Here is a 25,677-nt window from a genome sequence, read left to right on the forward strand (position 1 = left end):
TTCCTCCTGCGACTTGACGACCCTGAATAATTTTGTGTCATCGGCGAATTTAATTACCTCACTAGTTATTCCCATCTCTAGGTCATTTATGAATACATTAAAAAGCAACGGACCCAGCACAGACCCCTGCGGGACCCCACTAACTACCCTCCTCCACTGAGAATACTGGCCACGCAATCCTACTCTCTGCTTCCTATCTTTCAACCAGTTCTTAATCCATAATAATACCCTACCTCCGATTCCATGACTCTGCAATTTCTTCAGGAGTCTTTCGTGCGGCACTTTGTCAAACGCCTTCTGAAAATCCAGATATACAATATCAACCGGCTCCCCATTGTCCACATGTTTGCTTACCCCCTCAAAAAAATGCATTAGATTGGTGAGGCAAGACTTCCCTTCACTAAATCCGTGCTGACTTTGTCTCATCAGTCCATGTTTTTGTATATGCTCTGCAATTTTATTCTTAATAATAGCCTCCACCATCTTGCCCGGCACCGACGTCAGACTCACCGGTCTATAATTTCCCGGATCTCCTCTGGAACCCTTCTTAAAAATCGGAGTAACATTGGCTACCCTCCAGTCTTCCGGTACTACACTCGATTTTAGGGACAGATTGCATATTTCTAACAGTAGCTCCGCAAGTTCATTTTTTAGTTCTATTAATACTCTGGGATGAATACCATCAGGTCCCGGTGATTTACTACTCTTCAGCTTGCTGAACTGACCCATTACATCCTCCAAGGTTACAGAGAATTTGTTTAGTTTCTCCGACTCCCCCGCTTCAAATATTCTTTCCGGCACCGGTGTCCCCCCCAAATCCTCCTCGGTGAAGACCAAAGCAAAGAATTCATTTAATTTCTCCGCTACGGCTTTGTCCTCCTTGATCGCCCCTTTAACACCATTTTCGTCCAGCGGCCCAACCGACTCCTGCAGTAGTGCCCTTTTACCGTGTGGTAGGCCCATGTTAGGCCTACGATACCTTAGTAAAAGAGTCCCTAAGCGCATGTTAATGCTTAATGTGGTTTAGTAAAATGGCCTCTAAAATAATTAAACTGAAAGGGAGGGTGAAGTTAAGATTGGATATTTGTAGAGAGATATCATTACTTTTCTTTAATGTCAATGTAAGGATAAACATGGATTATCTCCACAGAGATACCTTTCCACCCTCACCTCTCCCTACACTCCTTCCCAGGAACTCCATTCACTAGGCAAATCTCTCCTAATTGCACCCTTCTCCTCCATCGCTAACTCCAGACTCCGCTCCTTTTATCTCGCCGCACCTTATGCCTAGAATAGGCTTCCTGAGCCATTACGTCTAGCTCCATCCCTGGCCGCCTTCAAATCCGGGCTAAAGGCCTACCTGTTTGATGCTGCTTTCAATTCCTAACTTGTCACCTGCTCGTAACCTTTATCTTGTCTTCCTCTCTTCAATTGTCCCTTTCCCTATGTGTCCTTCTGTCTGTCCTACCCTTATCCCTTGTTAGTCCTGTCTGTCTGGTCCTGATTTAGATTGTAAGCTCTTTTGAGCAGGGACTGTCTTTTATTCATGTTCAATTGTGAAGCGCTGCATATGACTGGTAGCGCTATAGAAATGATTTATAGTAGTAGTATAGTAGGGAGGAAGGATTCAAGGTGCACAATAGGGGGAAGGGGGAAACAGAAAAATATGTAATTTTTGGATTGGGTAAACTCACTGTGGGGCCCTTTTATTAAAGCGTAGCACACGCTAACAGACATTAGTGTGTGCTAAGTGCCACATGTCCCATAGGAATCCTTTTACAAAGGTGCAGTATTCTTAGAATGTGCTAAAAATAAGCATGTGCTAAACGCTAGAGATCCCATATATTCCTATGGGTGTCTCTAGCATTTAGCATGCGCTAATCATTATAGCGTGCTAAAAACACTAGTGCACCTTTGTAAAAGACCCCCCATGGGTATTGAAATAGGATATGCAGCATTTAGCACACATCAATGTCTGTTAATGCATACTAAGCTTTAGTAAAAGGGTCACCCTGCTGCAGTGCTGTAGCGAGGGCAGCTGACACCCGGGGCGGGTCGCCACTGCGCACTCCTCCTGGGTGCAGCACAGCGCACCCTCCCCCCTCCGGAGCGCACCCCCTCTGGAGCGCACCCCCCCCAGAGCATGTACTTACGAGGGAAAGCGGCGAGGGATGGGCGGGAGGGCCGAACCGCCCTGAGTGCATGTCGCTGGGAACTGCATCGGCTCCGCTGGTTCCCTGCTCTCTCTGCCCCGGAACAGGAAGTAACCTGTTCCGGGGCAGAGGGAGCAGGGAACCAGTGGAGCCGACATCCCTCCAGCGGCGTGCACCCGGGGCGGACCGCCCCACCGCCCCCCCCCTTCTTACGCCACTGCCCTGCTGCTGCGACCACTTGGCTACTCCTCCACTGGCATGTACTGGGAGTAAGAGCATTCTGCCTGTGCTGTAGAAACACCTGGTCAACTGACCAAGTCATTCTGCACTGCAGTTGACACGATCAGACACAGATCAACTATGGCTTTTGACAATTAGCTCCTGAGGTGCAAGGAGCAACAGGTGTGGTGAGCACATAGCGCACTCAGCAGCCTGTGCTGGAAGAATCCTTCCAATTTACAAGCACTGTCCTAATACAGCGTAAAATATGCTTGGCAGTCAGACCTGACTTCTCACCTACCTACATAAGGTTAGCATTACATCACTAAGGGGTCCTTTTACTAAGGTGCGCTAGCGTTTTTAGCGTGCGCTACAAATAAACATGTACTGACTAGATAAACATGCGTGGGATAAACACAAAGGAATCCTGTTTAGAAGGAATGGTTCCGTGGAATCTTAGCAGAGATTGGGTGGCGACACCAGTAATTGGAAACAAAACGGGAGCCGGGCAGATTTCTACAGTCTACGCCCTGATCATGACTGAATAGATAGGGATGGGCTGGAGTGTAAATTTTAAGGGGCTTCGATGTTAGCTTCAGAACTTAGTACAAGAACAGTACTGGGCAGACTTCTACGGTCTGTGCCCTGAGAAAGGCAAGGACAAATCAAACTCGGGTATACATATAAAGTATCACATACCATGTAAAATGAGTTTATCTTGTTGGGCAGACTGGATGGACCATACAGGTCTTTATCTGCCGTCATTTACTATGCTACTATGTTACTAGAGATGCCCATATATTCCTATGGGCTTCTCTAGCATTTAGCTCACGCTAATCATTAGCGTGCGCTACAAATGCTACCACATCTTTGTAAAAGACCCCCTAAAAGATTTGGCAATGGCTTGCAGAAAGTTTCCACCATAATTATTATTTACCACAGCACCAAATTATGTTAATATGAATACAGCCCCAAAGGTAAAAGATAATGATACCAATCATAAACAATACCAATAAGGGATGGAAAAATACCTCCGTGTGGAATAATCAGTCAGATAATTTTTTTTTTGTTACATTTGTACCCTGCGCTTTCCCACTCATGGCAGGCTCAATGCGGCTTACTTGGGGCAATGGAGGGTTAAGTGACTTGCCCAGAGTCACAAGGAGCTGCCTGTGCCTGAAGTGGGAATCAAACTCAGTTCCTCAGGACCAAAGTTATAAATAATTATAATTATAAATAATGAGTGGAGTAGAAAGGGTAAATACAAATCAATTGTATAAAAAGTACACCGGCTAGGGAACACTCCATGAAGTTAAACAGTAATATGTTTAAATCAAATAAGAGAAAATATTTTTGAACTGAACACATAGTTAGGGTCTGGAACTCATAGCCAGAGAATGTGGTAAAATCAGTCTGAGCAATTTAGAAAGGTTTGGACAAATTCATGGAGGTAAAGTCCATAAATGTTTATTAAGGTAGATCTGGAGAGAGGCACTGCTTATCCCTGGGGGGGGGGGGGGGGGGGGGGGCAGTAGCATGAAATCTCACTACCTTTTGGGATCCTGCCAGGTACTTGTGACCTGGCTTGTCCATTATTGGAAACAGGATATATGATTCAGACGTGTATCATGTCCTTGTTTCCTGGTGAGCAGAACCTCTTTTGCTTTTTGTTTTTCTTTAGGGAAGTTCCCAGTGGCAGCTCATGAAGGAGGAGTTCTTGGAGGATGGTAGTGGTGGGGTTGCTTCTGCTTCCTGAGCTGGATGGGAAAGGGTCATTCAGCACAAGGACCTGAGAGGTGAGGAAACTGATGTTAATAGGGAATGGCTTTAATGAGGTTGTTTATATCTGTTTTCTTACTGCCATTCTTAGCCTAAAGCCAGGGGCGGACTGACCTTTCGGGCAACCGAGCAGTGCCCCAGGGCCCAGAGGCTCTGCCCGGATGCCTGCTGCACACTACACCCCTCCCCAGTCCTTCCTTTAAAGGCACACCACTGGTGATCTAGTGGCCTCTGTGGCGGGGGGGGGGGGGGGACATGTTCTTTCTTGTCCGCTGTGCTGCTGCTATTCCCCCTACCCGGCACCGCCGTATTTTAAAAATAGCGGATGAGACTCCCTTCGGAAGTTTCGTGAGGCTGTTGAGACCCGCGAGACTACTGCGGGAACATTCATCCTTTCCTGAATTCCACCATCTCCCCCAGGAGGCCATTCTTTGCATCCAGCAGTAGAGGCAAAAAAAATAAAAATAAAAATAAATAATAATAAAAAAATTATATATATATATATATATATTAAAAGCAGGAAGCCAGCAAAAGAATCGGTTGGGCCGCTGGATGACCGAGGGGTAAAAGGGGCGATCAAGGAAGACAAAGACGTAGCAGAGAGATTAAATGAATTCTTTGCTTCGGTCTTCACCGAGGAAGATTTGGGTGGGATACCGGTGTCGGAAATGGTATTTCAAGCGGACAAGTCAGAGAAACTTACTGACTTCACAGTAAACCTGGAGGATGTAATGGGGCAGTTTGGCAAACTGAAGAGTAGCAAATCACCTGGACCGGATGGTATTCGTCCTAGAGTGCTGATAGAACTGAAAAATGAACTTGCGGAGCTACTGTTAGTGATTTGCAATTTATCCTTAAAATCGAGCGTGGTACCGGAAGATTGGAGGATGGCCAATGTAACGCCGATTTTTTAAAAATGTTCCAGGGGAGATCCGGGGAATTATAGACCGGTGAGTCTGACGTCGGTGCCGGGGAAAATGGTAGAGGCTATTATTAAAAACAAAATTACTCATTCGGAACAGCATATTGCTTCAACCTCTGAGAAGTGCTTGGAGATTTCTTATGCAGTCTTGGAAATATAACCCCAATATTAGTGACCAGCTCCCATTGCAAGGGAATGGGGACTTTCCACCGGGGCTGGAGAAGGGTTTATTTGATAGATGGTCGGCACAGGGGATTACTTTGCTAGAACATTTAATGAATGAAGAGGGTGTTCTGTACAGTTTTCCAGACATGCAGCAGAGATTCTCTTTAGCCACTAAAGATTATTACACATATCGACAATTACATCACTATTGGTTCAGTATGGACCAAGATGCACTAGGCACAAGGTTGGGCTGTAGGCTTCGAGATTTTTTGAAAGGGGATGCACACGGACAGGTGTCAATATCGAGTTTACATAAAGTATTGGAGTCCCTTAGCCCCCCCCCCCCCCCATGCCTATGAGATACTTGAAAAGACATGGAGCAAAGACTTGGGCTATGAGCTGAAAGGAATAAATTTTGCAAAATTGATAAAAGATATACCAAGCAGTGGCGTAGCCACAGGTGGGCTTGGGTGGGCCAGGGCCCACCCATTTATGGCTCAGGCCCACCCAACAGTAGCACATGTTTAGTGGTAACTGGTGGGAATCCCAAGCTCCGCCAGCTGAAGATTTTCCCCTGATGGTAACAAAAAAGCTACTCTCCATGACACCGGCACCTGCACAGGCTCAGTTTTCAGTGCAATACTGCTGCCAAGGTGGAAAGAAGCATTTTCCTACCAGCTGAGATTTTTTTTTTTTTTTTGGAGGGGGGAGAACACTTGGTGCCCACCCAATTCTTGCCTTGGCCCACCCAAAATCTGTTGTCTGGCTACGCCCCTGATACCAAGACAAGTGGGAGGGGCGGAGCTGCAGGAGAGTCAATACAGGGTAATTCACAGGGGGTACATATCACAATCACAAGCAGTAAGGGCAGGATGGATATCTGATGCTCAATGTCCTAAGTGTCATAGAGATAATAACACTTTATTGCATGCATTTTGGCGATGTGATCGAATAAAACACTTTTGGAAAATGTTACAGAAATATCTTGAACAACTATTGGGACATAGACTGCTTCCCTCCTGGAGGGGAGTGCTTTTGAATAAAAGCAATGCTTATGGGATCTCAGACAAAAATCAGGAGTTATTCTTGTGTAAGGCCCATGCAGTGGGGAAAAAATGTATACTCAGACATTGGCTGCAGGCTGAGCCACCCTCCTTTTGGTACTAGAGAAATAGGTTCCATGAGCTAATGCTCTGGGAGGCCAGGGAGGCTTACGGTAACCCAAAGAAAAGAAAGATCTTTGTTAATATATGGTCTAAATATTTACAAAATATCTCCCACAAGGCTAGAAGTGCAGTGCTTAACAAATTGGATACGTCCTAGATAGTGAGACATCCAGCAGATATTTGCTCCGGATTTTGGACCGGTTAAGACCTGTAATAGATATTGCTAGTATAATTACCATGAAATAAGTAGATAAAGGTAAAGGAGTAAAATAAAGGTAAAGGAGTAAAATAAAGGGGAGGTTGGGGGGGGGGAAGGGGGAGGAAAGGATGTAAAATAATGATGATGATGTTAGACTAGATGCATATGTACAATTATGACATGACTGAATGTTTACAAAATGTTTGACTTTATTGGTTTTGTTTGACGTGGTACATCATCAATAAAAAACGTTGAAATATAAAAACAAAATTACAGAGCACATCCGAGGACATGGATTACTGGGACCAAGTCAGCATGGCTTTAATGTGGGGAAATCTTGCCTGACCAATTTACTTCAATTCTTTGAAGGAGTAAACAAACATGTGGACAAAGGGGAGCCGAGCCGGGTGATATTGTGTATCTGGATGTTCAAAAGGCATTTGACAAGGTGCCTCATGAAAGGCTACAGAGGAAATTGGAGGGTCATGGGACAGGAGGAAATGTCCTATTGTGGATTAAAAACTGGTTGAAGGATAGGAAACAGAGAGTGGGGTTAAATAGGCAGTATTCACAATGGAGAAGGGTAGTTAGTGGGGTTCCTCAGGGGTCAGTGTTAGGGCCGCTGCTCTTTAATATATTTATAAATGATTTAGAGATGGGAGTAACTAGCGAGGTAATTAAATTTGCAGATGACACAAAGTTATTCAAAGTCGTTAATTCGCGAGAGGATTGTGAAAAATTACAGAAGGACCTTACGAGACTGGGAGACTGGGTGGCTAAATGGCAGTTTAATGTGAGCAAGTGTAAGGTGATGCATGTGGGAAAAAAGAACCCGGATTATAGCTACGTCATGGAAGGTTCCACGTTAGGAGTTACGGACCAAGAAAGGGATCTGGGTGTCGTCGTTGATAATACACTGAAACCTTCTGCTCAGTTTGCTGCTGCGGCTAGGAAAGCGAATAGAATGTTGGGTACTATTAGGAAAGGTATGGAAAACAGGTGTGAGGATGTTATAATGCCGTTGTATTGTTCCATGGTGCGACCGCACCTTGAGTATTGTGTCCAATTCTGGTCGCCGCTTCTCAAGAAAGATATAGTGGAACTGGAAAAGGTGCAGCGAAGGGAACGAAAATGATAGCAGGGATGGGACGACTTCCCTATGAAGAAAGACTAAGGAGGCTAGGGCTTTTCAGCTTGGAAAAGAGATGGCTGAGGGGAGACATGATAGAAGTATATAAAATAATGAGTGGAGTGGAACAGGTGGATGGGAAGCGTCTGTTCACGCTTTCCAAAAATACTAGGACTAGGGGGCATGCGATGAAACTACAGTGTAGTGCATTTAAGACAAATAGGAGAAAATGTTTCTTCATCCAACGCATAATTAAACTCTGGAAATCGTTGCCGGAGAATGTGGTGAAGGCGGTTAGCTTGGCAGAGTTTAAAAAGGGTTTGGACGGTTTCCTAAAGGACAAGTCCATAGACCGCTACTAAATGGACTTGGGAAAAATCCGCAATTTTGGGAATAACATGTATAGAATGTTTGTACGTTTGGGAAGCTGCCAGTTGCCCTTGACCTTGATTGGCCGCTGTCGGGGACAGGATGCTGGGCTTGATGGGCCTTTGGTCTTTTCCCAGTATGGCATTACTTATGTACTTATGTAAATATTTCCCTATGTTGCTCCTGAGTTTACGCTCTCCTCCCCCCCCCCCCAAGCATAGGCGCTAACATTTCAAAATGATTGGGGGTGACAAACGCAATACAAATTACCCCTCCCTGGACACAATGAAGCAACTTGTTTAATTGGGGGTTATCAGCACCCACTGGCCACCAACAGAGCTGGCTCCTATGCCCCCCCCCCCCCCCCCAGAGCCTCATCCCATAACCTCTTATACTAGAGCAGCATTTCTTCTGAATAAGGTTTGTTTCATACTTGATTTTTCCTGTCAGGTATTTGAAAGTCTCTATTATATCCTCTCCCCACCCCCTTCTCTCCTTCCATTTCAGATACAACATCAAGTTCCTAAATCTTGCTTCACCTTTGCTGCTGACCTGTACCATTTTGGTAGCCTCTCTCTTGATTGTCTCCAGCCTGATCTGTCTGTAACATTTTGGAGGTACAGCCTCCAGAACAGGACAAAATATTCTAGGTGAGGTCTCACTGATGTCTTTTATAGAAGAGGTATTATCACCTCCTTTTATCTATGGGTTATGATTCTCCCTGTGCATCCCAGCATCCCTCTAACTTTGTCACACTCTTTCACTACTTTGAGGTCAACCCAAGATTTTTCCCTCGTTGGTACACATTAATATTTCCTCATCATGTGCTGCTTCCTCAGATTTCTGTTCCCCAGGTGCATAATTCTGCATCTTTTTGCATTAAATCTTAATTGCCTAGCACACAACTGTCCTTAGATTTCTTATTTCACAGCTTGTGTTGTAACCAGCAGAGAAGGCCATGAGGATATTATTTTATTTTTATTTGTTACATTTGTACCCCGCGCTTTCCCACTCATAGCAGGTTCAGTGCGGCTTACATAGTAAATAGGGTTACAAAGAGGGGCATAATTGAACGGGGATGCCCATCTCTAAGGGTGTCCATCTCCGAGGACGGTGAAAAAAGGGGCGGGGCAACCCGTATAATCGAAACGAGATGGGCGTCCATCTTTCCTTTCGATTATACGGTTGGGGACGACCAAATCTCAGCATTTGGGTTGACTTTAGAGATGGGCGTCCTTAGAGATAGGCGTCCCCGATTTTCGGCGATAATGGAAACCGAGGACACCCATCTCAAAAACGGCCAAATCCAAGCCATTTGGTCGCGGGAGGAGCCAGCATTCATAGTGCACTGGTCCCCCTCACATGCCAGGACACCAACCGGGCACCCTAGGGGGCACTGCAGTGGACTTCACAAATTGCTCCCAGGTGCATAGCTCCCTTGCTGTGGGTGCTGAGCTCCCCAAACCCCCTCCAAAACCCACTCCCCACCACTGTACACCACTATCATAGCCCTTATGGGTGAAGGGGGGCACCTACATGTGGAGACAGTGGGTTTTTGGGGGCTTTGGAGGGCTCAACATTTACCACCACAAGTGTAACAGGTAGGGGGGGATGGGCCTGGGTCCGGCTGCTCAAAGTGCACTGCACCCACTAAAACTGCTCCAAGGACCTGCATACTGCTGTCATGGAGCTGGGTATGACATTTGAGGCTGGCATAGAGGCTGGAAAAAAATGTTTTTTTGAGGGTGGGAGGGGGTTAGTGACCACTGGGGGAGTACAGGGAGGTCATCCCCGATTCCCTCCAGTGGTCATCTGGTCAGTTCGGGCACTTTTTTGGGACTTGGACCTAAAAAAAAGGGACCAAGTAAAGTGGACCAAATGCTTTCCAGGGACGCCCTTCTTTTTTCCATTATTGGCCGAGGACGCCCATCTCTCCTTGGCCGATAAACACGCCCCAGTCCTGCCTTTGGTGTGCCTCCAACACGCCCCCAGGAAGTGTGGTCGTCCCCGCGACGGAAACAGTTGGGGACACCCAATATCAGCTTTTGATTATGCCGATTTGGGCGCTCCTGAGAGGACGCCCATCTCCCGATTTGTGTCGGAAGATGGGCGCCCTTCTCTTTCGAAAATAAGCCTGAAAAGTATAGCAGAGAGAGTACAAGCTATAGTATAGCAGAATAATGAAATAGGCCTGTAGATAGGTGAGATGAGCAAGGGAAAGGGGCAGTGGAGGTAGGAGAGGCAGGGAGAGGAGATAAGTTGGGATTTGCAGGGGGTTAGGTGTAGGGGAGGTAGGGGAAGGGGATAGGTTAAGGGATGAGCCTAGGGACGATTGGTGGGGGACGTGATCTAAGTCATTGTTACTATCGTCTGTGTGGATGGGCTCGTAAGGTTAGGTCAGATCATTTGGGTAAGCTTGCTTGAAAAGACGGGTTTTCAGCTGTTTCCGGAAGGGTAGATAGTCATTGATTGCTCAAATGGATCTTGGTAGGGCATTCCAGAGTTGGCTGCCTATGACGGAGAAGTTGGATGCATAGGATGTTTTGTACTTGAGACCTTTGCAATTGGGAAGGTGTAGGTTGAGGTAAGTTTGTGAAGATTTTGACCCGTTTCTGGTAGGAAGATCAAGCAAGTTGACCATGTATCCTGGAGTTTCTCCGTAGATAATCTTATGAATCAGTGTATGGGCTTTGAAATGTATTCGTTCTCTGATAGGGAGCCAGTGGAGCTTTTCACGAAGAGGTGTTGCACTCTCAAATGGTGATTTACCAAAAATGAGTCTGGCTGCCGTGTTTTGGGCAGTCTGAAGTTTTTTTCAGGATTTGGGCCTTGCAGCCTATGAAAATACTAGTGCAGTAGTCCACGTGGGTAAGTACTGTGGATTGTGCCAAGTTGCGGATATGAGATGCTCCCTGCAATCAGGTACTAATATATTAATCTACCCACAAAGTTTTTGCTTTCACAATGCAGAAAACTCGACCCTCATGTACACTGCGTGCCATTACTGGGTAGATATGATTTATGCACACAGCAGTTAAGGAGATGGCTGTTAAAGAAGGGATCCATATGGTTTGAAAACTGTGCTCCCCCCCCCCCCCCCCCGCACATTATCATCTTTGCATAATTCTTCTGTTGGTCCCATGAAAATACCATAGCCGTCACAGAATGCCATTTTTTCAAGGGTCTATAGGATTACTAGTTCTCTGCATTCTGCTAAATGCAAAACTGACTTTGCAGGGATTTCCTCTAAGAACATAAGAACACAAGTATTACCAATCTGGGACAGACTGAAGATCCATCAAATCCAGCATCCTGTTTCCAACAGTGGCCAATCCAGGTCACAAGTACCTGGCAAGATCCCAAAACAGTACATTTTATGCTGCTTATCCCAGAAATAAGCAGTGGATTTTCCCCATATCCATTTTAATAATTCTTAACTTTTGTTTTAGAAAGCTATCCAAACCTTTTTTAAACCCTGTTAAGCTACCTGCTTTTACTACATTCTCTGGCAACGAATTCCAGAGTTTAATTATATGTTGAGTGAAAAAATATTTTCTCCGATTTGTTTTAAATATACTACTTTGTAGCTTCATTGCGTGCCCGCTAGTCCTAGTATTTTTGGAAAGAGTAAACAAGCGATTCATGTCTACCTGTTCTACTCCACTCATTATTTTATAGACCTCTATCATACCTCCCCTAGCCACTTTAGCCTTTCCTCATTCAGCACTATCTCTGTGTCTCTAGAATCAACCCTCCCACTCTCTCTCCCACTCACTCTGCCTTTCTCTCTCTTTGTCATTGCTGGTCTGGGCTAACATCTGTCTTCCTCTGTCTAGAGACCAATGTTCAGTGAATCCCTGAATACTGAATATCACTGGCATATGATTGTAAAGTGGCAAAATCTCACCCAACGCAAGGCCATTAAACATCAACCATCTGTCACACCGTGACTTAATCTTTGCCTGTTTCAAATCACTTTTCCTGACTGGCCAGACCGGATTATTCCAATCTGTGGTAGTGGTTTTAATAACCCCCTTCTCCATTAATTATTTTATGGTTTTACTGATTTCAAGATGTCCCTGGAAGATGCAGGACATAAGTGTGTGTGTGTGTGTGGGGGTGATGGAAAGGTGTGGGGGGAGGGAGATTCTGGACCTGGGGGTGGGAAGGGGGAAGCAGAGGGAAGAGGAGAGACAGAGAGAGAACCAGAGCAAATTATTTTTTTATATCAATTGGCTAAGATCTTGTAATTCTTATCTTTGATTCTGTAAACTTTTGAAGACATATTTATTTTGTAAATATCTTTTATGATGTGTCTTTTTTAATGTTTTGTTTTAATGTATTATTTCCAGTTCAAGAATACTGATTGTTTTTAATTATTGTTACCCCATTCTGAACCCTTTGTGGGAATAAAGTGGGTTATTAAAGCATAACATTTATTTATTTTTATTACATTTGTACCCCGCGCTTTCCCACTCATGACAGGCTCAATGTGGCTTACATACTGTATACAGGTACTTATTTGTACCTGGGGCAATGGAGGGTTAAGTGACTTGCCCAGAGTCACAAGGAGCTGCCTGTGCCTGAAGTGGGAATTAAACTCAGTTCCTCAGGACCAAAGTTCACCACCCTAACCACTAGGCCACTCCTCCACTCCATAACAGGAAGAGCAGAGATGCTGGACCTGGGGGGAAGGAGAGAGAGACCAGGAGCAAAGGGAAACAGGAAAAGAGGAAGAGAGATGCTGGCCCGGGGAAGGGAAGAAAGAGACAGTGACTGGACTGGAGAAGAGAGGGGTAAGACACAGGGGCAAAGGAGAGAGGGAGAAGGAGATGCTGGACCATGGGGGGTGGAGGGTGCAGGAGGAAGGGAAGATGAGGGGAGAGGCTGAACATGGAGAGGGACAGGGACACAGAGAAGAGATGATGGGCATGGAGGGGACATAGAGACAGGGACACAAAGGCGCAATGCTGGACACAAGGGGAGGGACAGAGACACAGAGGGGCATGCTGGATACAAGGGGAGGGACAGGGACAGAGGGGCATGCTGGACATAGTAAGAAAGGGACACTAAAGCCCCGATACACAAAGCTTACCATGCTGGGAACGTTTGCTTTAGACTGACTCTAGCCAGAGCTATTGCTGCTTTTGGGGAGTCAAGGAGTGCAGGGGGGGGGGATCAGGGATCTACTGGACCACTGGGGATTGCTTGCATGAGGCCTGGGAGAGGGTGCGCGCAGGGGTCCACTGAACACCAGGTATTTGTTCCTTGGGGATGCGGGGGGGGGGGGGGGGCAGGTCTCCATTGGGTGCTCTCAAATGCATTTGACAGCTGAGTCGCAAACAGCGACTTGCTACTCACTAAATTTTACCGAGGCAGTTGTATTTGACAGCTGTCTTTGTGCATCGGGTCAATGCTGAACATGGGGGGGGGGGGGGGGGGGGGGGGGGGAAGACAAAGACAAGGACAAGGACACAGAGAGACACTGAGGGGAAGACAGGGACAAGGCCACAGAAGAAAGATGGTTACTGGACATAGAGATAAGAGAAATGGCAAAACAAGAGACCCTTGAGCCAGCCGGGTTTTACTTCCATTGCTTTCAATCCGTCCTCCTTTTTCTGGAGCCATATGGTAACCCTATGCAAAGATAGTTATTAAAAGTCAAAGAAAAGCAGAAACACTGGAACCAAAGCATTGCTCGGACACCAATGGTAGAAAGTGTGTGAGTATTTTGCTTATTCTGACAATGATTCTCTCTTATGTAGCTCAACCCCCCTCCAGCGCTCACATCCGGATCCTTTCCCTATGCAGACGACCATCACGTGGTAGAGCAACACGGCGCAGCCAGTGAGTGCGCAAGCGCAGAGGACCGTGCCATCATACCATTAAGGAAAGGGAAGATTCTTCCTCGCTCTTGGAAGAAACGTGTGTCCGCAGAGCCAGGTTCTTTCTGCCTTCTCCAATATCTCCAACAAGTACTTATAAAGAATCGGTAATGAGGGCACCGTTGGCTCAATGGGTCCTAACTCCTCTTTTGAGGCGGTTATGCAGTGGCATCTCCCTGCACCTAATAATGAGAAGAACCGGAAGTTGCTCTTTCTTTTCCGTTCCGTGGTACCCGCTGTAGCAGAGCCGCCGCCATGAGGTGAGGAGGGAGGGGAATGATAGAGTGGGAGGGAGAGCAGGGTAAGCGAGAGGGACGGGGGGTAGTGGCGAGGTAGATGGGGCCTGGGTGAGGGGCGCGGGCGGAGAGCGCTGCTAGGGTTAGCCTGGCCATGTCCCAGAGCTCAGCCCTCTCCCTGCAGCGATCGCACATGCGGTGTAGCAGATGAGCCAGGCGCCACGGAGCGCAGACCGCGTATCGGTGAGGTGGCGATAAGAACGAGTCGGGGGTCTGAGAGGCTTTCTAGTATCGACAAGGTGATGATGATATCGATGCAGTGCGTCTACTCCTGTTTCTTACACCTCAGTTGAAATTATGCAGGGGTCTGGTTCTATGAGCGTTCACTTGCACTATTCCTCTCCCTTTCCAATACTTGGGCTGAAATCCATGTAGACCGGCAAAGGCAGGAGTGGTTCAAATTACCCCACTGATGCTCCTTGTGACGCTTCGGCATCCATTACGTTAGTTATAAACTTATGTTTAAACAATTTTTATTGAACAAGCAATAAAACATTACAACCATAAGCCTTTGTAAGTTGTTCAAGTTTCCATTCCATCGACTCCCTCCACCCCCTTGGGAAATCTGAATCCCACATATATATTATATATACAGGACAAGAATAACACAATTCCAATACTAGGACAGCAAACCCATCAGAGCCTAAGTGGAAGAAGGCCTGGTCTCTTAGACCCTCCTCCATCGATACCTAATAGTCCTATAAGTTAAACAATTCTTACTAGTCTAATTATAACACAATACCTTCACCAAACTGACATCCATCTCTGGCCCTTCTGATTCTGTAACTACTATTAGGCATATTGTCAAAGCACTTAACCTCCCAAAGTTCCATAGAAACCTATGGAACTTAGCCTCCCAAAGTGCTTTGAAAATATGCCTCTATGTCTCCTTAGCCTATAGCCCTCCCCCCCCCCCCCCCGTCCCTTCGCTTATGTATATTGGAAGTTAGTTATAAACTTATAGATTGAATAAATATCAACTGTATCGGACTGTAAGGTACCTTGAATTGTACTGAAAAGGCCAGAGCTAAACTATTTAACTTTTATCAAAGTTTGATACCTGATCTGTCATCTAGGTTTCACAATATGCTCTCCTCCACCCCTTCCTTGTTCCAGTTAGGTCCCAGTAATTCATCTTTCTTTTCTTGTCCCACAGTATGCTCCGGCTTCAAAAGAGACTCGCCTCCAGCGTGCTACGCTGTGGTAAAAAAAAAGGTTTGGTTGGATCCTAATGAAACAAATGAGATTGCCAATGCGAACTCGCGTAAGTACAGATACACATAGATGACTATTCCCTGTGTTAGAATAAAGGCAGGTTTGTGTATACACCTGCTCCCAGGTCTTCCTTGAGACTAAGCTTTGGTGTAGATAATGGGATATGGGGACAGATCGTGTCATTTTCTACTTTGAAGCTTGTTAATGAATTGGACTGTTATTTTTATTTGAGTGATGCAGACAATGATATTTTGATTTTTTGGAAAAACAAGTAAACGTGCTGCCCACAACTAGCAAAATTTACATGGGAGATCCTGTACATTTCCTGCTACCAACACATCTTCTAAGAAGACATCTTCTATTGCAGGAAGGACTGTGGAAGACAGAAGAGCTAGACTAAATCCTGAGATTGTTGATGACTTATTAATCCACAGATTCAAATATCATAACAGTGCTTCATAGGGCATATTTCTCCTACCCTTGGGTATACAGAACAGGTTGTATATTCTACCCCTTGACATTTTAATATCGTGGATTAAGATTGCTTGGGGTAGTTGAAGTCAGCTATTGTTGGGGTTGGAAGGGTGGTGGGGGGTTATTATAGTTGCTCGTTGTTGTTTCCTATTTGTGATTTATAAACACCAGTTGCATAGCATATTGTTTTTATACTTTAGTAAAAAGATTTAAATATAAAATCATAAGTATTGAGGCTTCTGCAGAAGAGGACAGAACCCATAGGGACAGGTTTGTCCCCGTGTCATTCTCATCTTTGGTAGTAATGCTAAGCTGCTCTAGTTGTGGTGTGAGTGGCAGGGGGCTTGTCTCTGGTCTGGTTTGCTTATGAGGGAAGGATCTGATCACTCTGTTTATAGTTTATTAAAACTTGCTAACACTAACTGCCTGACCCATATAGTTAGTGTTCCCTGTTTTTTTTCAACCATATATAGCATAGATAATGGCAGATAAAGACAAACCACTTTGCTCAGTTATTTTGGCTGCTAAGGTTAAAAAATCTGGCTGCCAGTCGTAGTGACTGCAGGTAAGAATATCATCTTTATCCAAGACAGATTCATCGACTTCCACCCTTCTGAGTGAAGTGCAAGATCTATTTAGTTTACATCCAGCATCCCCTAATAAGGTCCCACAATAATTCAAAGGGGAAGGAATTTGATATACTGCCTCTCTGTCATACATAAGTAATCAAAGCAGGTATTTTTTATGTCCCTAGCAGGCTCACAATCTAGTTAGGTCCATCTGACAGATGTCTTAACAGAAATACAAGCACTCAGATTGCACTTCTAAATAATAATTGTATATACAGCTGTGGCTGGTCTACAGTCTTCTGTGTTTCTACTGATCACACTTAGATGTTCATTAAAAGGCTTCTTGTGTTGTCATGTCTGATGCTGTCAGCGGGAGCCAGTGGTGATTTGGTTAGTGACATCCATACTTAGGCACTTCTAAATGGTTTTGATCCTTGATTTTTGGATGGGCTCTAGGTAGTAGTACTTGTGCATGTACAAGTGCTGCTTTCTGCTTCGTTTAATTCACTACAGTAACTGCCTGAGTTCAGTGTACTCCTGGGAAAATTCTGTGCACAATATTTGTAATGTTTTAGTACAGAATTCCCCCATCATAAGGCCTGACATCCTCCCCCAATACATCTTGCTCAAACCACAATTTTCTCTTTATTTCCTCTGCCTTCCATGCCCCCTTGGTTCTCTTTCCCTCTGACTCCCAGCAAGACCTCCTATTCTGCCCCCCCCCCCCCCCATGCATATACCCTAATCTTTCTTTCTCCACACTACATACCCACACTTGCCATTTCTTGCTTCAGAGATCCTCTTTCCATTGCACACACACCCCTCCCTGGTGCCTGCTTGCCCCTCCTCTGAACCTGACCAGTAAACAACCCTCCTTCTTCCTTTAGTGCCCCCCCTCATGTGGTACACTCCCCTTGCTCCTGCAACTCTTCCCCCCCCCCCACCCCAATCACAGCAGCAACAGAAGGTGAAGGGCTGTACTTTGGGCTGTGTCCTTTCCCTTTGCCATGCTACGCCTGTGTGTCATTTGAACTGTGGGGCTGTACGGTCTCTGAAGATTAGCGATAGAGGAGAGCTGCCGTTACTGGTGTCGGCACAGAAGTCTGCAATTTCTGGAACGTGCAGTTGCACAGAATTCTCGCAGGGAGTACTAGTGTACTTCTGACATTGGATTTTGTCCCAATTTGACACAAAAGTATTAGATTTATCCTCAGGTGTTTTGCTTGTTTCTTCTGGGCTTGATTTGTGTAAAATTATTTTTTAGGTCAGCAGATCCGAAAGCTGATTAAAGATGGTCTGATCATTCGTAAACCAGTGACTGTTCACTCCCGTGCTCGCTGCAGGAAAAACACCTTGGCACGTAGAAAGGGCAGACACATGGGCATTGGTGAGCAGAACCTGTCGTAGCGGCAACTTTGCTTTGTGTGTCTCTCCCCCCCCCCCCCCCCCCCAAAAAAAAAATGAAGTAGGCACCTGCCTATTCCCAAGTACATGCTAGTTGATGAACCTATACCTCTCTCCCAACTTAGGTAAGAGGAAGGGTACAGCCAATGCTCGTATGCCCGAGAAACTGGCCTGGATGAGGCGGATGAGAATTCTACGTCGTCTGCTGCGCAGATATCGGGAGTCCAAAAAGATTGACCGTCACATGTAAGCCACTAGAGCTTATGCCAGTAAAGGGGACAAATGAACACAGCACAACCTTCAGCCTTAGTATATTGGAAGACTCAGTTTCAACAAGCAGTTATAAGATTCTGATATTTTATATGATAGGGCTGCCTTCCCTCTCTGACATGGCAAAAAATAGCTGTAACAGACCTGTTTCTCTTGAAGTATTTACTCTTGGCTGTTTAGGTGAACTTTGTGGGCTTCCTTGTAGGTCACCTAATGGTCAGGCCTAAGCTGGCAGAGGAGGAGGCAGTGGCCCGATGTGCAGCAGTTCACCTCTCCTGCCACACCATTTCTGTGGGACAGGGGGAGAGAAAGCAGCTAATGTGCAATCAGGAAGGGGGCTGAGCAAAGTGAGTGTGCTATGGAGGGAGGGGGGCCAAACAAGGTGAGTGTGCTGGGGGGGGGGGGCAAGAAAAAAGGGGCTAGAGGAAGCTGTGTGCCACTAATGTGGGGAGATCAAGCTTGAGGGTGTGCTATGGGAATGAAGGGGGAGTGATATAATGATAGCTGGGGAGGAGAAAGGATAAGACGTGAAGGGGTGTGCCTGAGGGAGGAAGAATAAGGGGTAGGATAATGAGTTGAGAGTATTGCAGTCTGGAGAAGACTTTGGGGGCAGAATTAAGGGTCTTGGTGGGAGTTGGCGAGAGAACTGCAGTTGGAATGAGAAATGGGACAGAGTAGACTGGAGCCTGAGAAGGAGAAAAGGCAGGAGGGACTTTCAGACCTTAGGGTGGGGAAATTCTGTACAGAAATACTACAAATAATGCATAATATAATAATTTGCACTTCCAACGTTCCATCGGTCTGGATGCCTGTGTTCATGACATCTAGGTTCCTGCTGTGCCTAATTGTGTAACACCTGTTGACGTCAGTGAACGTGCATGACAGTGTTCTGCACGCTCCCATGGCGACACTCAGCGTGAGCGCTCCCCGTCCACCTGCATGATGTCAGCGACGTCCCCTGTCAATCAGCGTTCCGTCCCTCCCCTCCAGGTTCCAGCCTGTCCCTCCCTCCCGAGTTCCAGGCCGCCCCTCCCTCCGCCTCTGTCCCCCCTCCCCCATCCTCTTTCTCTCTGTTCCCCCCCCCCAGTTCCAGGACTTCCCTCCCTCCCTTCCTTCCACGTTCCCTTTCTCCCGCCGAATGGTAGCCCGACCTGCGGTATTACCTCGGGGTCCAGCGGCAGCACTGAAAGGCTCTGCGCTTCAACCTGCCTTCAGGTCCTTCTCTCTCAGCTCTGCCTCTGGTCTTGCCCTTGCCGAAACAGGAAATGAGGGCGGGACCACAGACAGCTGACAGAGAAGGGAAAAACGCAGGTTGAAGCGCCGCGCCTTTCACTGCTGCTGCCGGACCTCGCGGTAACACTGCAGGTTGGGCTACCACTCGGCGGGAGGGGGACCTGGAACTCGGAAGGAGGGAGGGAGGGTGGGCAGGCCTGGAACTCGGGGATGACAGAGAGAGGGACGGCCTGGAACTCGGAGGGGACAGAGGGAGAGAGCGACGGAGAGGGGGGGGAGGATAACCTTGGTAGTGCCCGTTCCATTCCTTACAGAAACAGGCCTTTTTACTAGTTTTTAAATATGGTGTGCAGACTCTTCAAAACTTCTGTGCACAGTTCTCTTAGGAGTAAGTATTATCATACATCAGCTGAGGTGATGAATACGGTCCCCACTGTGGTGTGATGGAGTTTACTGCTCTGGATCTTGTTAATTGCCATTCTTTGATGGGGTTCAGTATAACTCCAGTAACTCTCCTTCCCTCCCAGGTATCACAGCCTGTATCTGAAAGTTAAAGGGAATGTTTTTAAGAACAAACGCATTCTAATGGAGCACATCCACAAGCTAAAGGCAGACAAGGCCCGTAAGAAGTTGCTGGCGTAAGTATTGTGCCATATGCTCTACTTTGCTCAGAGGGGAAAATCTGTGTTGGGGTTTGGGGTGGGTTTTTTTTGGGGGGTGGGGGGGTACCATATCTATAAACGTTCTGTGCATCAGGGTACAGCCAAGATATATTAAAATTACAATTATAATCTATACATTTCAACCAATGGAATTAAAACCTAAGGAAGCTAATCTGGAATACTTACCCATTAGTAACATCTTTTTAAAAAGAGCCAAGTATTCTACTTAAGTAATGGAAAGTGATTTCCAAATCATAGTGACAGCAGAGCCTTAGAACCACACAAGCGTCTGGCCCATGTTGAGACAAATTGAAAATCCAGAAATTGGGGAGACCACACCTCGAATATTGTGTTCAATTCTGGTCACTGCATCTCAAAAAAGATGTAGTGGAATTAGAAAAGGGCGATGAAAATGATAAAGGGGATGGGACGACTTCCCTATGAAGAAAGGCTAAAGCGGCTACGGCTCTTCAGCTGGGAGAAAAGGCGACTGAAGGGAGATATGATAGAGGTCTATAAAATAATGAGTGAGATGGAACGGGTAGATGTGAATCACTTCCTTACTCTTTCCAAAAATACTAGGACTAGGGGGCATGCAATAAATCTACAAAGTAGTAAATTTAAAACGAATTAGAGAAAATATTCCTTTACTCAACGTGTAATTAAACTGGAATTTGTCATAGAATGTAGTAAAAGCAGTTAGCTTAGTGGGATTTAAAAAAGGTTTGGATAGGTTTCTAAAAGAAAAGTCCATAAGCCATTAGTAAAATGACTTGGGAATAATCCACTGCTTATTTCTAGGATAAACAGCATAAAATATATTGTACTGTTTTGGGATCTTGCCAGGTACTTGTGACCTGGATTGATCACTGTTGGAAACAGGATGCTGGGACTGATGGACCTTTGGTCTTTCCCAGTATGGCAATACTTATGTAGGAGAGAATTGAACACATTTTACCCCAGCTTGATGTAATGTTTGTCAGTTTATATAACATGACTTGTCTAAGTAATCCAAAATAGTCCTGAAGGGCTTAATATCTTAACCCTTTTTCTCTGAATGGAACCAGTTTGAATGCATGTGGAAGTGAGGAAATGTACAATTACACCAAGGTTTATGGGTAATCAGCCTTGTGGCAGTGTTCTGAACCAGTACGAATTGTGAGGCACACTTTTCAGAAGAGCAGTGAACACAATTATTAAGCCTGAGCTTTAAAGGATAAACCCTTGGACTAGTGTCTAAAAACCCTGGGACCAAAAGAGACCTCAGGCTTCTTACCTAAAGTTTCCGTAAAGATTTCTGAACAGCACACTTAACGTGGGATTTTGACTGTGTAACCTTAATCACCCTAAACTCTTAGGGGTCGATATTCAGTCAGCGTTTTTGGTTTTCTCTGCCGCTGGCTTTATGCCTGAGTATTCAGTGCTGGGTGTGATACTGCTGCCTACCCAAAGTGTAGGCTGAGTATCCACCACTGTCCATCCACCACCTACAGGTGTAAGCAGAGTATCCACCATTGTCCACAATAGACCAGCTCCATCAGCCAAGGTTCAGTCCACTGCAGTCCTCAGTAATCCAGCAAACAGTCCAACCACACAAATAATCCAAGAAAAGGTTAGTCCAGGGTAATCCAGTCAAAGGTCAAATAATCCAACAATATGCCAGCCAAAGGAGCTCTCACCTCCAAGACGGGACAGATCAGTCTCCAGTCCACTGGATACCCCTGCTGTCGGGTCTTGATCTGAGTCCCCCTCTTTAATTCGGGTGAGTCCAAGACCCTCAATAGTACACCCACTTCTGGGCTCTGTGCAGTCCTGGGGGCACCAATATTCCCACCCTTGCCCCTCTTGGGTCTAATAGGGTCCTATTCCCCTCTTCTTGGGTCTTGTGGGCAAGCCAAAGTTCTCTGCCATCTGCCTATGCTTAATTTAGTTCAGTTGGGTATTCTCCCAGCACTCGGAATTGTGTTACTAGACCCCAGAAGGGTTATTGTCCTCACCCCTACCACCTCCCATGTCGTCTTCCCTTCTAAGCTACAACCGCTCCACGCAGGGTCCCAATACCCTCACACTAACTGAGTGGATTACGGGGCTATACCCAAGTTGTCCTTCTGTATGGTCTAGTTGTGGCTTTTTTTTTTTCAGGGTTGGGGGTTTCCCCTGCCTCATGGTGGGACATACACCCTGTCACACTGGGCCATATCTAGCCTCCAGCATTGCATTTCTGGGCATATGGGGTCAGATAAAACAAAGCATAGCCTGTTTAGTGCTGATGTTCAGCACTTAACAGCTGTGATGAACTGCCTGAAGATAGGAACTCTGTTTTATACTGTCCTATTTATGCAGTTATCTGAGCTAGTTAAGTGCTAAGTACTGGAACTTAACCAGCTAAGTGCTGACTGTACCTCTCGGCACCCACCAAGTAGCTGGTTTTGGCTTTAGGCACTAACAGTGCTGCTGAATATGCTCTGGTAGCCCAGAACAAGAGTCATTTGTAGCCATTTAAATTGCTTTGAATATCGACCCCCATAATGCCTAAATTTGTCCCTTGATATTCAGGCCCTGATAAGCTAACTGGGCAGGATAACTTTCCCACCCAGTTTCCCTTCAGTTTATCATCCAGTTTTCAATCTGACATTTTATTTGTGCTTACTCTCACAATTCCAAGTTCTGTCCAGAGGAATTCAGAACTGGATGATGTCAGCATAAATGTTTGAGTTCTAGTGTAGTGACTTCTGGGTAGCAGAGAGATGATAAATGCTTTGATAACAGCAAGATTGGGATGTGAGAAATTTGAATCCTCGGTTGTCTTGGGCTTCTCAGTGGTTGTATGTTTTTAATGCCAGGTCAGTCTATTTGCATTTCTTGGTTCCAGAATATTCTGGGGATTGCAGGTATTGGTGTTCAAGGTGCATTTGATGAATAATTTGTTTAATCCTGCAGTGACCAGGCTGAGGCTCGCAGGTCCAAGACAAAGGAGGCACGTAAGCGCCGTGAAGAACGCCTGCAGGCCAAGAAGGAGGAGATTATAAAGACACTTTCCAAAGAGGAGGAGACCAAGAAATAACTCTTGATGTCATGTAGTATAATTATAACTCAGACTTAATAAAGAGATATACAGGCTCTAGCTTATGTGTCTCTTGTTCACTCTGTAGCTTGGTGTGAATCTGATACAGGCCAGGTAGACTAGGTGTGGGGTCTGATAACCAGCTGGCCTCCTTTCTTTGGTGGGAGGGGGTTTTACCTAGTGACTACAAACCACAAAGCTACCTACCTATATACATAACACTGACTTTAGTGTGGTGTGTAGTTGGGTGTGTGTTGTGGTGGTTCTCTGTTAATCTGTATGCAGGCAGGACCATTTGACCCAGGCCTCTGTTTGGAAAAGGTTTAATTGAACATAAAATTTTAATTCTGCTAGGTGGAATTTATTCACTTTTCATGCATGCATACATGTCTTTGCAACATAATAGTCCATTAAAATGAATCTGGATCTTAATTTGCACTGGCCTGGGCCTCTGTACTTCTCAGGGCTTGTATGTAGGTGAACATTGTGGAATCAGGTGTGTGGCCCTCTGGATAGAACACCCCACTTTGTGCATGCAGGTTATTAGATGAAATTCTACTCCTTTGCCACTCTCTTAGGCTTTTTACTTTACATTTTTTTTTATTGAAAAAGAAACACAGAGCAGCAAATTATACACATCCACAGTGTCAACTCAAACAGCGATCCCTTGCAAGTGGAACTGTGCAGTAGCATCTCCAGGGCTGCCTTCCTCATCAGTACACAAAGACCATTGCTTGCCTGTACTGTCAGGGCAAAATTAAGACACAGGCAAACTAGGTACATGCCCAGGCCCCATATGTTCTGGAGGGGGCCCTCTTAAATATATTCAATGGCTCCCAAGGCAGAGGTAAGCAACTGCTGTCAGAAATGTGTGTTGGGGGATGAGGTGAGAGCCAAAACCAGATGTCTTTTCTCCAGCTCCTCATCCTGCAGGAGGAGCTGATAAGCAGCATTTCCTTACTACAACTTCCTCCCCTGCCAGTTTTCTTTGGCTGTCAGACCCACACAGGACCCCCACCCGGGGGGGGGGGGGGGGGGGGGGGGCAGGTGGGTTGCCAAAGAGTCCTGGTCTGTGTAACATAAAAGTATTGCATACGGTTGATCAAAATAGGTACCAGCATAGCATGGATTTCAGATTCTATTTCTTTGTACATCTGTTGGCTGGCTGGTGATCATGTATGATTAGCAAAGTGGGGAGTTGGCCCTTTTGCTCAGTGGTTCTAAAATTCCTGGTTTACCAACATGCAGTTTAGCACATGTAGCGCTATAGAAATAAGTAATAGTAGTAGTTTTCAAGTCCAAACTTAAAGCCCACCTGTTTACCACTGCTTTTGACTCCTAACCACTGCTCACTTGCCCTGTCCTTTTATCCTCTCCTCTTTATTCCCTTACCCTTAATTGTTCCGTCTGTCTGCCTGTCTTATCTAGATTGTAAGCTCTTTGAGCAGGGACTGTCTTTTTTGTGTATGGTGTACAGCGCTGTGTATGCCTTGTAGCGCTATAGAAATAAGTAGTAGTAGGGCTTAAGATTAAAAAAGAAAAAAGTTTCTGAGATAATGGGGCTCATTTTCAAAGCACACACAGAGCCTTAGGTTACAGTATTAAGGCATATTTTCAAAGCACGTAGCCTTACAAAGTTCCATAGAAACCTATGGAACTTTGGAAGGCTAAGTGCTTTGAAAATGAGCCCCCCGAGGTGTATTTTCAAAGCACAGACTACTACTACTTAACATTTCTAAAGCGCTACTACTATGGAACTGTGTAAGTGCTTTTAAAATCTCATAGTAACCTAGTACTAGGAGTGGCCTAGTGGTTAGAGCACCGGTCTTGCAATCCAGAGGTGGCCGGTTCAAATCCCACTACTGCTCCTTGTGATCTTGGGCAAGTCACTTAACCCTCCATTCCTTAGCATCCCTCCGGACCGGACCAGGATTGGACTGTTGGGTTGTGCCCGCCTACCAGCAGGTGGAGACTGAGAAAAAACTCTGACTCTAGAGAGCCAATAGGAGCCCTGGCCATGTGACCTTAGCCCCAGTATTTTCTCAGTCTCCCAGCAGGTAGGAAGTGAGCCCATTAGTCTCTCTCTCTCTTTTTCTCTATAAGATATTACAGATATATTTATAATACTTTTTCTGTGCCTGGAATCGAAATTAGAGGCTTGACAGGGTTTCTTTTCTTTCTTTGACAGCCTCTGGGGTGTTAAACTCGGGTGTCTCGAGTCCACCCCCCTTCCTCCCCATCTCCCTGGCTTAGCAGGGAAGGGCTGTCCCTTTCTCTGGAAAGGTGTACCGTCTTTGGGAGAGGCAGCCACTTTTAATAGGCAGCTGTTTTTAAAGAATTAAATCAAGTAAAAGAAAATTTAAAAAATTAATTCAAATGAAAGGAATTTAAAGGAAGTAGTTTTTGCTTTCCCCAGTCTTATAACGAGCAGGTAGCTCTTCTGTCTTATGCTGTTTGAAGAGTCTTTATTTTCTTTTCTGGCGGAGCTATTTAAAAAATAAATA

The 25,677-nt window shown here is 45.7% G+C and overlaps 1 protein-coding gene across 1 annotated transcript; it reads left to right on the plus strand.

Annotated features, from left to right (window-relative positions):
• The first annotated feature begins 15,438 nt into the window (after positions 1-15,438).
• Positions 15,439-23,233, plus strand: RPL19 (ribosomal protein L19). Its single transcript, XM_030221164.1, is given in 6 exon segments — positions 15,439-15,487; positions 15,489-15,546; positions 17,805-17,927; positions 18,070-18,190; positions 19,975-20,085; positions 23,050-23,233. Coding segments are annotated over 6 exon segments (585 nt in total). The 5' UTR covers position 15,439; the 3' UTR covers positions 23,174-23,233.
• Positions 23,234-25,677: the final 2,444 nt, after the last annotated feature.

This window comes from Microcaecilia unicolor, chromosome 12 (assembly GCF_901765095.1).
Source record: "Microcaecilia unicolor chromosome 12, aMicUni1.1, whole genome shotgun sequence".
NCBI lineage: Eukaryota > Metazoa > Chordata > Amphibia > Gymnophiona > Siphonopidae > Microcaecilia > Microcaecilia unicolor.